This window comes from Psammomys obesus, unplaced genomic scaffold (genome assembly GCF_907164565.1).
Source record: "Psammomys obesus unplaced genomic scaffold, mPsaObe1.curated_primary_1811, whole genome shotgun sequence".
In the NCBI taxonomy this organism is placed as follows: domain Eukaryota; kingdom Metazoa; phylum Chordata; class Mammalia; order Rodentia; family Muridae; genus Psammomys; species Psammomys obesus.
Genome location: NW_026586173.1, coordinates 3,620,269 through 3,634,239, shown reverse-complemented (window position 1 = coordinate 3,634,239; position 13,971 = coordinate 3,620,269). Strand labels below are relative to the sequence as shown.

Here is a 13,971-nt window from a genome sequence, read left to right as displayed (position 1 = left end):
CTTGAAAATTTTTGTTATTTGTTTTTACATCTGTATACCATGAATTCTGAGCTGAGAGTGATTATAGTGTTTAGACATGAGTAAATCAGTTGCTTCATTTATGCTCATCTGAGGAGACAATGATCTGCTGATTCTTACTTAGTAAGTACACTGTAAGTACACATATCTCTAGGCTTTCTGGAATAAGTTTGAAGGCCTATTGTGCTACTGATTTTTGACCATAAGCTAACATTATTACTTATTTGCTTGCTAATGAAATGTGATCCCATAGGTGCTTTTTCTTTTGTCAGTGCTCTAATCTAGGTATTAGTTATAGTGTTGGGTAGTAGGAGATGAAATATTATGTGGGTGGATCATTTAATAGTGCACATCAGAACTTGTTCTCAAATCTCTGCCTCTTCTGTAGGCTGCTTACATGAAAGGAAGGAAGCTTGTTTACAGTCTATGCAACATAGTGAATTTGCTACCATTATCCAACTGTAAAAGATGAATGAAAGAAGAAGTCTCTGTGCTCTTTGACATCTGTTGATTAAGCTTTGAGGAATGACTTTTGCTGTGGGTGGAAGGTTGTGTTTACTCTGCTTTATGTTATTGACTTCTCTTCTCTCTGTTGAGAAAGGACTTTCTGAGCACTTGCTGAGCCTTGCTGAGTAGAGTTGTATTTTTAAAAATTCTAAGAACACTAATGATGGTTAGTTTCCATGGTGATAAAAAAGTAAAGCCAACACAGGAAACATCATTCTAAAGATAGATTTGGGATGAACTTAGAAATGTGAGGTTTGAAAGTTGTGCTAGCTATTTCTTATAAGGGATTGATATATTGTTAATTTGAAGGAAGTGGAATTATTTAAATTACTGAGTTTTGTCAAATTTCTGTGGGTAAATTTAATTCATTGTTTCATAGTGTGGTTTAGGTATTGTAAAACACAAATTATTCAATCCTGGGGGTAAGATATCTTAAAATGCATAGTTCTTTTCCAGCAACTTTTTTGGATGCCTATATCACCACTTAGAGAATACCTCTGATGAAAAAAATCCTTCCTCTAGGAAAGCAAGCAGTACAGCAAAAAAGATATGAGAAGAAAAACTATAAATGCATATGTATATGCATATTCAGATGTTTGAGAGGTGATTTCCTAAAGCACCCGAAAATGTAGAGAATATGTATTTACTGGAGACTGGAAAGAATGTGGATATTGAAAGACAAAAGTAGAGATCATCCAGAGAGGAAAACTGAAAGATAAAGTACCTCTAGGTAAGGTAAAACACATATTTAGAAGATACTTTTGCTAAAAACCATTAACTCCTACTTGGGCCTACAAAGCTGAAGGCATAGAGATAAGTCATTTTTCTAAACCTGCAGTCACTTTGGGTTCCAGTCACTTACCTGTGGACCTAAGGATAAGTATTCAGGATTAAGTTAGGAATTAAACTGCTTTAGTAAAGTGAAGGTTGTAGGTTTTCCTCCAAGACCCATGACCTCACTAGCATCTGGAAGTTGGCTTTGTTTTCAGTACCATGATTTCCTTTCTGCTGTGTACGTTTTTAATCCAATTAGAAAAGGTGTTGTTACTGCCAGGATATGAATGTATTACTGCCATTTTTGGAATATCTTACCATGCTGGTCATTTTTGTGGTTCGTAAAGCATCAAAGCTGGGAAAGGCTATTGATTGCTTTTCCCTGTTGACACCTTACACAGAACATGTTTGTTAGTTTTTGTTTTTACTCTTCGGCTCTACCTGCTTGCCGTTTTTCATAAATATAATTTCTTTTTGCCCCTTCTTCCTAGTTCTCCTTGGGATGACTGATTTTATTTCTTAGTCTTTACTTACTACTTTTTTTTTTCTTAAAAAAATGCCCCTTTTTTGTTTGGAAAAAATATTTTTAAGAATTTAACTTGAATACATAATTTAAAATAAAAGATTTGCTAGTATCTTACCTGCATCCTACCATTCAGTCCTATATTTAGTTGTTTTTTTTTTTTTTTTTAAACCATTGTTACTCTTTCTCATCTTCTACATTCAGTGTTGTCCAGGGTAAATAGTTCGTTGTTTTGTTTCCCAGAGATATTCCTATATGGTTAAAATTTGGTCGCAAGTGTAAGTTCACTGACTTAACTGCCTTTCTCAACATTTCTGCTTTATGCCGTACTTTATTCTCTCGGCTACATATTAAAACTCATTCGGTGAGGTTGTCTTGGTAGAAGTTCTGTTTTTGTTCATCTGAAAATGCTTCATTTTGACTCAGGGTTTTTCATGGTAGTTCAGATATGAAAAACATTCTGGTAAATTTCTTTTAGACATTGAAGATATTCTTAATCTGTTCCATTTGTTACTGTGCAGAAGTTAGATGTTGTCTATTTTCTTACATGTTTGCTGTTTCTAGCATTCTACCTCTGTCCTGCAGTTCTAGATTTTTGCCTGGCAAGATTTCACCTTAGAATAAAGAATTTATTTCAGCCTTTCTTGTTAACTGTTTTATTAGAAACAGATCCTCCCAAGTTTTATGATTTGGTTTATTTTTGTTGTCACCAATAATGAATTATAGAACTTACCTACATACTATTGATATTGATAGATACTATAGATTACGTACACTTTTCCCGTAATATTGATTGCCTTTTTCCTCCTTTTATATTGTTTATATTGTTTTGTTCCAATTAAAAAATTAATTGTGTGTGTATCTGCCTGCCTGCCTGCAGGTATATGTATCTGAGTATGAATACCTGCAGAAATCAGAGGCATTGGATCCTCTGGAGTGAGAGTTATTGAAGGTTGTGAGCTATCTGACATGAGTCTGGGAACTGAACAGAGGTCCTCCAGAAGAGCTGCAAGTGTTCTTAACCACAGAGCCCTCTTTCCAGTTCCAAAGCATGCTGAAGGAGAGAAGAGACAGCTAATACTTTGTTTCTGAAACAAGTTCTTACCATCTATTCCCAGCTCCGTGGTTCTTAACCTGTGTGTTGTAACTTCTTTGGGGGTCAAATGACCCTCTCTTAGGGATGGCCTAAGACATTGAAAAACTCGGATATTTACATTAACATTCTTAACAATAACAAAATTATTGTTATGAAGTAGCACCAAAATAATTTTATGGATGGGGTTACCACAACATGACAAACTGCATTAAACGGTTGCAGTGTTAGGAAGGTTGAGGACCACTGTCCTGGTTGTCTGGGATTCTATTATGTAGACCACTCTGGCCTCAAACTCAAGAGTTCTGGGATTAAATGTACTACCATGCTTGGCTTAGAAAAAATTTAATAGTATTTATGACATAAAATTTGTATGTTATACATTTTGTTTCTTATGTCATAGTGTATCATACTCTAGAAATTATTCCCAAATAGAATTTTGTGAAACTTTTTCTTCTAAAATCTTTTCTGAAATTTTCTTCTAAAATTTTCATACTTTTTAGATTTTCTAAATTTATTACCATTTATTCACTTTGTATCCCAGCTGTAGACCCTCCCTAGCCCCTCCTAATCCTGCCCTCCCTCCCTCTTCTCCTCCCATGCCCCTTCCCCAGTCTACTGATAGGGGAGGTCCTCTTCCCCTTCCATCCGATCATAGACTATCAGGTCTCATCAGGAGTGGCTGTATTTTCTTTCTCTATGGCCTGGTAAGTCTGCTCCCCCCTCAGGGGGAGGTGACCAAAGAGCAGGCCAATCAGTTCCTGTCAGAGACAGCCCCTGTCCTCTTACTCTGGAACCCACTTGGAGACTGAGCTTTCTGTGTAGGGGTTCTAGGTTATCTCCGTGCATGGTCCTTGGTTGGAGTATCAGTATCAGAAAAGATCCTGTGCCCAGATTTTTTGGTTCTGTTGCGCTCCTTGTGGAGCTCCTGTCCCCTCCAGGTCTTTCTATCTTGCACTTCTTCCATAAGGTTCCCTACACTCTGCCCAAAGTTTGGCTATCGGTCTCAGCATCTGCTTTGATACCCTATTGGGCAGAGTCTTTCAGAGGCCCTCTCTGGTAGGCTTCTGAGAGAAATTGATTCTTTCATTGGAATGCTGTAGCAGTAGGGTAGATGAACTTGTCAGAAAGAGTGGGATCAAGCAGACAAAAAGCAGTTTTCTTTCTCATATCCTTTTATCTGGATTGCCACCAGAAGGTGTTGTTCATGGTTAGCCTTCCTGCTTCAGATAATATGGTCAAGAAAATCCCTCAGGTAACCAGCAGCTTGATTCTTAGTTGATTCCGGATGCAGTTAAATTGAAAACCAAAATTAGCCATCACAGGTCGATCTTGCTTTTTGTAGCAGTTTTAATTAGGTCCTTTAAATATTTTGAGGGCATAATCTATATTAGAAATTACTTTTTAGGGAAACTTGAAGATTGGTTAGGTATGGACTGCCAAACCACAGTCCTCTGAGTGTAGAGTGTATGCTCTCCCTGTCTGCTTTCTCAGCGCTTTGCTCCTTCTCCATGCTGCCAGTGTTTTCCTGCTTTTTGTAGCTGAGCAAGCTCCTTCCATTCCCACCTTACCAAGCCCTGGGGACTAGCTGCATTATAGTCTAGAACAGAATGGGCTGTCTTCCTTAGCCTCTTTCAGTTTTTCTGTGCCATTTCAGTCTTAGCTGTTGAGTGTCTTGATTGTCTTATTAGGATGCTTCTTAGCCCTATTTGTGTTTTCAATACTGTGCTCCTAGGCTATAAAGATCCTTGCTTAAAGAGGCTCCCTATGCTGCATGGGCCCCTCCCCATTCTCCTGCTTTTCCTAAGTCCTTAATGTATAGATTCCATACCCTTAATCGATTGATACTTGTGGGAGGTTGGACATCAGTCAGTTCTGTGCCTTGTACTTACAGTTTGTCATTTTAGTCTGCAGTCTCCCAGGATTTGGCTGCCTTCTCCTTGTCCTGTTTTAGGAAGATTCTTTATTCTCTGGCACCAGTGCCAGGCATCCAGGCCCATTCTTGTCTCTTGATTTAAAGCCATGTCTCTTTCAAAAAATTATTTAGGCTTCTTTTCATTCTTATTTTTTTAAACCTGCAGTTGTGACATGAAACTGGGTTATTCATTGTTACCTTGTGAACATCTTAATAGCTCAAGATTTTTCATAAATAACTTCCTGTGACACTGTTCGCACAGAGAATGTATCCTCTTCAGCAGAATGTTTCTTACAGCATGAACTACAATGGCATGTGGCATTTGTGAAGGACTTCTTCAAGGAATGCCATGTGACTTGAGAGAAGGTTTTATGTCCTTTTCATTCCCCTTTTCCGGGTGAGACACTAAGTAGGTAGATTATTAGTACATTGTCACTTGTTACTTTTGAACACAAGGTCTCACTTTGGGGAATAGATGTGATTTCACTTCCAAATTGGAGTCAGGTATACCACATGACTGCATGAAACAAATAGAGTACAGGAAAAATAGCAAAGCTAACACCAGGATGGATGATGATACTTGGCCTAGATGCTGGCATAAAATAATGAGTAATCATATCTGTAGCATACTATTTTCGATATATACCTCATCTAAAGATGATTCATTTTCAGAAGTTGCCCATGTGGTCCCAGTATTGCCAATTTTTTGTGTTTTTTCACATGAGAGATCTCACTGCTTGTACATGCTATCTGCTTATTCAAATAAAAACAAAACATTAGTCAGTGCTCAGACCCAGATGGTAAGTCTGAAAGTAAACATTGCTACAGGCTCAGCCATTCCCTGGGCAGCCAGTGTCTTTCCCTCCAGTAGTCTGGGCTGTTTTTAAACTTGTCATGAATCTCTCAGTATACCGTTTAATACTTTTGTGCATAATAAATAAATAAAGGGAATGAAGACATGATTATGTAACAGTATCTTACTTATGCTTTTATGTGGTTCTGTTAGTTAGATAACAGGCAAAAAGGGAATTCATAAAAATGTACTTTATTTTTAAATTCTGAATTCTTCATTTACCTGCTTTAAGCTATAAGGCACATCTTAAATTAACTTGATGTGATGGTCCAGTTGTTATTGTATACTTTGTTTATTCTCATTTGTGAATGCTAACTTTTTTGTCCCTTTCTTCTGTGACACAGCTTTCACTATCAGAAGAACAGAATGAAGTAATGAAAAATGGCTGTGAATCTAAAGAGCTGGTCTACCTCGTGCAGATCGCCTGCCAGGTAATTTTGAGAATGTATCCTCTACATTGAATTAATTAACCAGTAACTATTAAATTGCTTACTATAATGTATTTCATTGCTTAAAGGCTTATAATCAACAGAAAGATGGCTTCTATTGAAATGTAATTAGGGTATGAATAACTATTGCAAGAAAACAAATTTGTATCTCTCTAAAAAGAAATGTGTCATCTTACAATGGACCATTGAGGTTACAGTTTATTGTATTGTCTCATCTTAGTAGTTTGTAGGAATTCCTGAGAGCTTACAGTACTGAGTAACAGGGATAGTGTTTACATAGTGCTTTTTAGTCTTTTATATCAGCATTTGTAAACACCAGAGTTGAAGCCAGTAGTTCAGCAGAATCAGTTTTAGTATATAAAGGAAAATATTAAATAAATGAGTTCTCGATCATATGTCTGAGAGAAGAGACCATTTTTCTCTGTCCCAAGTTCCTCTATGGCAGCAGTTCTCCACCTATTGTTGCAAGCCTCACAGGGCCGCACATCCGATACCCTGCGTATCAGATGTTTACATTATGATTCGGAACAGAAGCAAAATTACAGTTAGGAAGTAACAACAACATAAGTTTATGGTTGGGGATCACAACATAAGGAAATGTATTAAAGAGTTGTAGGGTTAGGAAGGTTGACAACTGCTGTGTGGTACAACAAGATGTGTGCATGGTTTTTGCAGCTTGCTCTTTCTTGACTATTTATAATTCGAACATGAGGGTATTCACCATGGCTTGCTCATCATGGGATTTAAAATATGCCATTTGAAATCAATATTTTCTTCTAGTAAACTGATATTTCAGATTCTCTTATTCTACACTCGCAGAGCCTTCTGTCTGTTACTGAATTGGTTATTGGAAAAGAAGTGTTTAGGAGGAAGACTTTATTCTGCACATAATTTTTAGTTTGGGGGAGAAAATAAGATACAGAAATTCATATTTTTAAAGTAGTCATATTCATGAAGTTAAGAGTTAAAACTCTGGAAAGCTGTTGCTTATATTGTATGAGGAATATATAAATTCTTGGTTCTGGTTTTAAACAAAAAAATTTTTTTAACTAAGTACTTTTATTTTTTAGGTGCTAAAACATAGTATTGGAAATAGAATTCAACTTGATATAATTAAGATGTGTTTTGTTGCATGTCACTACAGGTTCTTGGAGAACCAACAAAGTTCTAAGTTTCCTATAGTTCCATTTTCATAAAATGCTTTTGTTTGGAGAGATACATTTTTATTTCAAGGTTTTTGATAACAGATAAGACATGAACATTTGCTTTTGATGATTTTTCTCTTTTAGGGTAGAGAAGCAAATAGCCCCGAGTGATACAACAAACCAAAAGGCTTGCACCTCCACCTTTTACTGCTTCCTTAGAGTGGATAGATGATAGAGAGGTATCCTGTACATTTGAGACTGGCTACAAGATAAAATCAATGTGTCACTGTTTAATCTTGATGGTTTGTGTAGCCCAAACCAGGACATTTCATTTATTTTTAGTAGTGAGGCAGATTCTGAATGGCTAGCATCAGGTGATTGATGAGACCTGGTGAAAGAGAATTAAGTAAAAAACAAAATCAGAAAAGTCTTAAATAGACTTTTGCTGATTTGAAGTTTGGTCGTATTAAGAGAAATGGTAAGCTGATTTTTAAGTGCAAATATTAAATGCTTTTCTACTAAATTAATACTACTAATAGATAAATAGAAATTTTGTGTTCTCTATTTATAAAAACATGGTTGGTGTGTCTGGAATGAAGTTTTCAATTCCTCTGCAGTCTAACACAATTTAGTGTCTCTTCTTATCATTAGCCACACTTTAAATGCATAATTGTTGTGTGATTATGCTTGCATGTACTATTGACCTAGATGTTAGATAGTTTCCTTGTTGTAAATATCCTGTCAAACTGCTTAAAGCATTTTGGATCACTTGTTAATTGTATTTATTATGCCAGAGTGATAATTTACTATATGATAATGATGCCATTCATCACTTCTCTGACTCACTGTGTGCAATTACTGAAGCCTTCCCATGGTTAGTTCAGTGGTCCCACCACATATGCCAGCCATAAGCTATATTAAATGAGAATTTAAAAAAAATAATTGAAAGCCTCACTGCGAACCCTTTAATTTTTCAGAGAATGCAGCAGAGGCTCACAGTCGTAAAGTGGCTACCCTAAGCTATATGGAGACCTAGCAGCTGGAGCTCTGAAAGAGTCTAGCTTTCTGACTGCCATCTTTACCTCTGCTTCTGTGTGGTTTTCGTTCTAGAATAGAGTGGAGTAATTACATATAGTTTCTAGTAAGACAATATCATCATTTCAGCTAGGCATGGTGGTGCACGCCTGTCATCCCAGCACTGGGGGAAGCAGAAGCAGGCCGATCTTTGTGAGTTTGAGTACAGCCTGTTCTATAAAGCGGGTCCAGGACAGTCAAGGCTACACAGAGAAACCCTGTCTCGAAGGAAAGGGTGGGGGGGAAGCAAGCAAGCAAGGAAGAAAGAAAAAAGAAAACTTATGAGTCTAGAAATGCAAATGATGTCTCCCATACAGAATAAACCAAAATTCATTTGGCATTTTTTTATGAACTATGTGCTTACAGCCGTATTAAATACTATTGTTATTTAATTTTTACAACAACTCTGTGAGATAGAAGGTCTGATTTCTGTCTTGTAAGTAATGCACCAAAAACTTGAGGATGTTAGTACTTTCTACAGTGTAATAAAATTAAAGAGGTACCAAGATTTCTCTTCATACGGACATCCAGTTAGACCAGCTCCATTTGTTGAAGATGCTGTCTTCTTTCCATTTATGAAAATTTAGTTGTCCATAGGTGTGTAGATTTACCTCTGGGTTTTTTATTTTATTCCATTGATCAATCTGTCTGTTTTTATAATGCCATGTGGTTTTTATTACTACAACTCTGTAGTACAGCTTGAAATCCCCAGAAGTTATTTTATTTTATTATCTGGGATTGTTTCAGCTGTCCTGGGATTTTTGTTTTTCCATATGAAGTTGAGTATTGTTCTTTCAAGGTCTATGAAGAATTATGTTGGGATTTTGGTGGGGATTACCTTGAATATATAGATTGCTTTTGGTAGGATAGCCATTTTTACTATGACAATTCATGAGCATGGGAAATCTTTCCCTCTTCTGATATCTTCTTCAGTTTTCTTCTTCAAAGCCTTGAAGTTTTTATCATATAGGTCTTTCATTTGCTTGGTCAGAGATAGCCCAAGATATTTTATGTTATTTATGACTATTGTGAAGGATGTTGTTTTCTTGATTTGTTTCTCAGCCTGTTTGTCATTTGTATATAGAAGGGCTACTGATTTTTCAGTAAATCTTTATATTCAGCCACTTTGTGAAGGTATTTATCAGCTGTAGGAGTTCCTTGATAAAAATTTTGGGGTTGCTTATGTATACTATCATATTGACTCTTTCCTTTCCAATGTATCCCCCTGATCTCCTTAGTTGTTTTTTTGCTTTAGCTAGAACCTTAAGTACTATATTGAATAGATCTGGAGAGATTTTAGTGGAATTGCTTTGAGTTTCTCTCCATTTAATTTCAGTTTTAGCCTTATTGTAAATTGCCTTTATTATGTTTAAATATGTCCCTTGGATTCCTGATCACTCCAAGACTTTTATCATGAAGATATGTTGAATTTTGTCAGACATTTTGAGCATCTAATGAGATGATCATATGTTTTTGTTTTTGTTTTTCTTTTCAGTTTGTTTCTATTACATTGACAGATTTTTGTATATTGAAACATCCCTGCATCTTTGGGATGAAGCCTACTTGATCATAGTGGATGATCTTTTTGATGTGTTTTTGTATTTGATTTGCAAGTATTTTGTTGTGTGTTTTTATATCAATGTTCATGAGGGAAATTGGTCTGTAATTCTCTTTCTTTGTTAAATCTTTGTGTGGTTTGGGTATTAGGGTAAATATGGCCTCATAAAATGAGTTTGGAAATGTTCCTTCTGTTTTTTTTTTTTTTTTCCCTTTTCTTTTCATTCATGTTTTGGTTTTGGTTTTTCGAGACAGTTTTTCTGTGTAACCTTGGTGGTCCTGGACTCTCTTTGTAGACCAGGCTGGCCTTGAACTCATAGAGATCTAGCAATCTCTGCCTTCCTGAGTGCTGAGATTACAGGCATGTACCACCACTCCTAGCTTCTGTTTCTATTTTGTGGAATAATTTGAAGAGTATTGGTATGAGCTCCTCTTGGGTGTGTTGTGGTAGTCTGATGTGATAACAGTTTTTTTTCCTTCAGTTTTCTTATATATGTTGAGACTTCTTTTTGACCAAGTATGTGGTCAGTTTGGGATAGTGTTTTATGATGTGCTTATTTGTGTGTATGCCTTTGTGCTGACATAAATTTATGTGCCTAATATGCATGCAGGTGCATTCAGAGGCCAGAGGATGTCCTTAAACTGGATTTATAAGCAGTTCACAATTGTGATGTGGCTGCTTCGAATCAAACTTCAGTCATGTGGAGGATCAGTAAGCCTTCTTAACTGCTGAGCCATCTCTGCAGCCCCCGGCATTAATAATCCTTATTGAAAGATATTAAATACACTTTCACTGTAACTAAAATTATTTCAGATTAGTTTTTTTTTTCTTTTCTGAAGATTAAGTGTAAATATTAAGTAATCTCAGGTTTCCTTTTGCCATGGTAGAGGAGCAGACAGCTGGTTTCTCCTCTGGTGTTCTCATGCTTGACGTTCCACTGCAGAATTACATTCCTGTGTTAAATATCTCCTCTCAACTCAGTCCATTTAGCAAACTCTTACTACCATAGTCGATTGATCATTAACATTGGAGAGCTTCTGTGTGTGAACAAAACACGTAGGCAGATTGCCAGCCTTCTGATATATCTATTTTTTTTTTTTTTTTGTATAGCTTTCATGCAATGGAGGTGTTATTTTTCTGTTTCACAGATGAGTAAGCTAATGCTTACAGTTGCTGAGTAATTGCATCAGGTTCTGTATTGAGAAGAGTCCAGCCTAAGATTCAGGTTGTATTTCTTTCTCTTTACTGACTTTCGTAATTGACAGCAACTGTCATTTTTCTGATTAACTTTCCTCTAACAAAAGAATTCCAAAAACATGGTCAATGACTGTTCCCAGAGAGGATAGCAAATATTTTCTTTTTTTCACAGACCTATCTAGAATTACTGATTTTGGGCATCAATAAGTAGTAGTAGTTACTTGTTAGTGACAATTAAGAAAAAAATTAGTAGCAAATTAAGATTCTTAGAAGTATAATACAGGATTTTGCTTTGATTTTGTATTGTTCCTTTATAACATTAAACTAAAGTATTCCAATTATTTTATTTATGCTTCTCAGAAATATTATGAATGTGCAAAATAAAGACAAAGTTTTTGTTTTATGTCTGCTCAATATATAAGGTCTTAGTTTAAGAATTTTGCTCAGTAAATTAGAACACATTTAGGTGATGTTCAAATTATATATTATATACTGTTCTGATTTTATAACTGAAAGACTGTGCAGGAGAACCATCTTTAGTTTGCATAGGAATATTTTTAAAAGGCAGTCAAAAGAAGTTTACATACATGCAATTATGAGCTGATGAATCTATAGTGACATATTATTGTCACCTAAAGCTCATAGTCTACATAGGACTTTACTTTTTGGGCATGGGCTTTAGTCTATAGCATGGGCTTTATGAAAATTTAATGACACATATCGATCATTGTAGTATTATATAAAATAATATTACTGTCCTAAAATTCATGTGCTTGTTTGTACCTTCCACCCATAAACTCCTCGCACCCACTGACCTTTTCATTGTCTTTGTAATTTTATCATCCCTAGAATGTCATAATTGGATCTTTTTCATATGTCCTATTTGCTAGTGAGATTTTAACATTTCTCCATTTCAAAGGAGGCATGTATCTTTATATTTGACATATTAACAGTTCACTTGACTCCGGAAAATGCAAATGTAAACATTTCAGTAATTAAAAACTGATGAACATATGATGAAAGCATTTTCTCACACAAAATGTGAATTAATATTTAAAATTATGGTATGATTTGGGGCTGGAGAGGAGCCTCGGTGGTTAACAGCATGGGTAGCTTTTCAAAGGACCTGGGTTCAATTTCCCAGTACCCAGTACCCAGTGGCTCATCTGTAACTTCATTTTCAAGGAATCTGATTCTCTTTTCTGGCTTCCATAGTACCAGTCACTTAGGTGGTGCACTGACACAGATGCAGGCAAAACACCTGTACACATAAAACAAGTTGCTTTTTTTTATGTAAAGAAGCTATGATTCGTTGAATCTCATAAAAATAATTGGAAGGAATTTGTTTATATTGATTAAATAGTGTCTCTGCATGTATGTCTGGGGAGCTTCCTTCATATCTTTTTTGAGTGCTCATTTTTTTCAGCCCTGACTAGTGTTCCTTTGTGTGCCTGGCCCACATTCTGTTCTTTTACTGCTGAAGGGCATCTTGGGTACTTGCAGGTTTGGATGGTTACAAGTAAAGTTACTATGAATACCCCTTGAAGGAATTTATATGGACATAAGTTTTTAATTCATGTGTGTAAAGTCAGAAGTAATGAGGCTGGTTTGTATGATAAGAGTATGTTTAGTCTTATGAAAAAAATGTCAATTTTTTTTTCCAGATTGACTATACCATTTTGTATTCTTCCCAGCAGTGGATGGGAATTCCTGCTGCTCCATGCCTTACCCCTTTTTGATATTGCTAGAGCTTTGGATTTGGGCCATCTTAATAACACCATATTTGAATTTTCAGTTCTGTAACACAATTTCTCACAAGCTTTTTATTTCTTAGCTGTATCTTTTTGATGAGGTATCTGTTAAGTCTTTTTCTTGCTTCTTAAATTAGACTGTTCTTTTTCTGTTTTAAGAATTCTCTGTGTATTTTGGGTAACAACCTTTTGTCTAGTTTTGCAAGTAAGCTAATGTAGGCCTTTCAGACTGAGATTAGTATTCTCCTTAGTTTTCTGGAAAAGATTCTAGATATGACATATAATTTCTACCTGAAGTATTCAGTAAAATTTATTGGTGAACTCATTAGTGTTTGTTGCTGTTTTAAAATATGTTAATTATTGATTATTGATTCAGTAGCTTAAATATCTACACACTTAATCAAATTATGTATTCTTTGTGTGTGAGTTTGACAGGCTCTGAGTTGATCATATTTTTCTTTTGTTGTCTGTCAACTCTAGTGATGTGTCTCTAATTTATTTGTTATATTAGTAGTTTGTTTCCTTTCTCCCCATCCATCTCTCCTTTTCAGTTAAACTGACTAGAAGCTCATCAATTTTATTAATGTTTTCAAATAATTTGTTTTGTTTTACTAATTTTGGGGTTTCAGTTGTAGATATGAATCATTTCTTCTTCTCTTCTTCTTCCTCTTCCTCTTCAGTTTACTCACTTTGTATCCCAGTTGTAGCCCTCTCTCTCATCTCTTCCCAGTCCCACCCTCCCTTCTTCTTCCTCCCCTATCCTTCTGTCCTAGTCCACTGGTAGGGGAAGTTCTCCTCCCCTACTGTCTGACCCCAGCCTATCAGGTCCCATCAGAACTGCCTGGATCCTTTTCCTCTGTGGGCTGGCTAGGTCGCCCCACCAGGGAGAAGTGATCAAGGAGCAGGCAACCGAGTTCATATCAGAGACTGTCTCTTCTCTCCTTAATAGGGAACCCACATGGAGACTGAGTTGTCTTTGTGCTCCATCTGAGCAGGGGGTAGGTGTCCTCTCCATGTATGGTCTTTGGTTGATGCATGAGATTCTGCAGTTCTCCTTGGGCCCTGCTTATCTATCTATCTATCTATCTATCTATCTATCTATCTATCTATCTAT

The 13,971-nt window shown here is 36.1% G+C and overlaps 1 protein-coding gene across 3 annotated transcripts in view; it reads left to right on the top strand.

Moving 5' to 3' along the window:
- Positions 1 to 13,971, top strand: part of Arhgap32 (Rho GTPase activating protein 32) — a 158,386-nt gene that overhangs the window by 32,874 nt on the left and 111,541 nt on the right. For all 3 annotated transcript variants that reach the window (XM_055601441.1, XM_055601440.1, XM_055601443.1), the window contains one exon: positions 6,028 to 6,114. In XM_055601441.1, the coding sequence (XP_055457416.1) occupies positions 6,028 to 6,114 (87 nt within the window). The remainder of the gene's footprint in view (positions 1 to 6,027; positions 6,115 to 13,971) is intronic.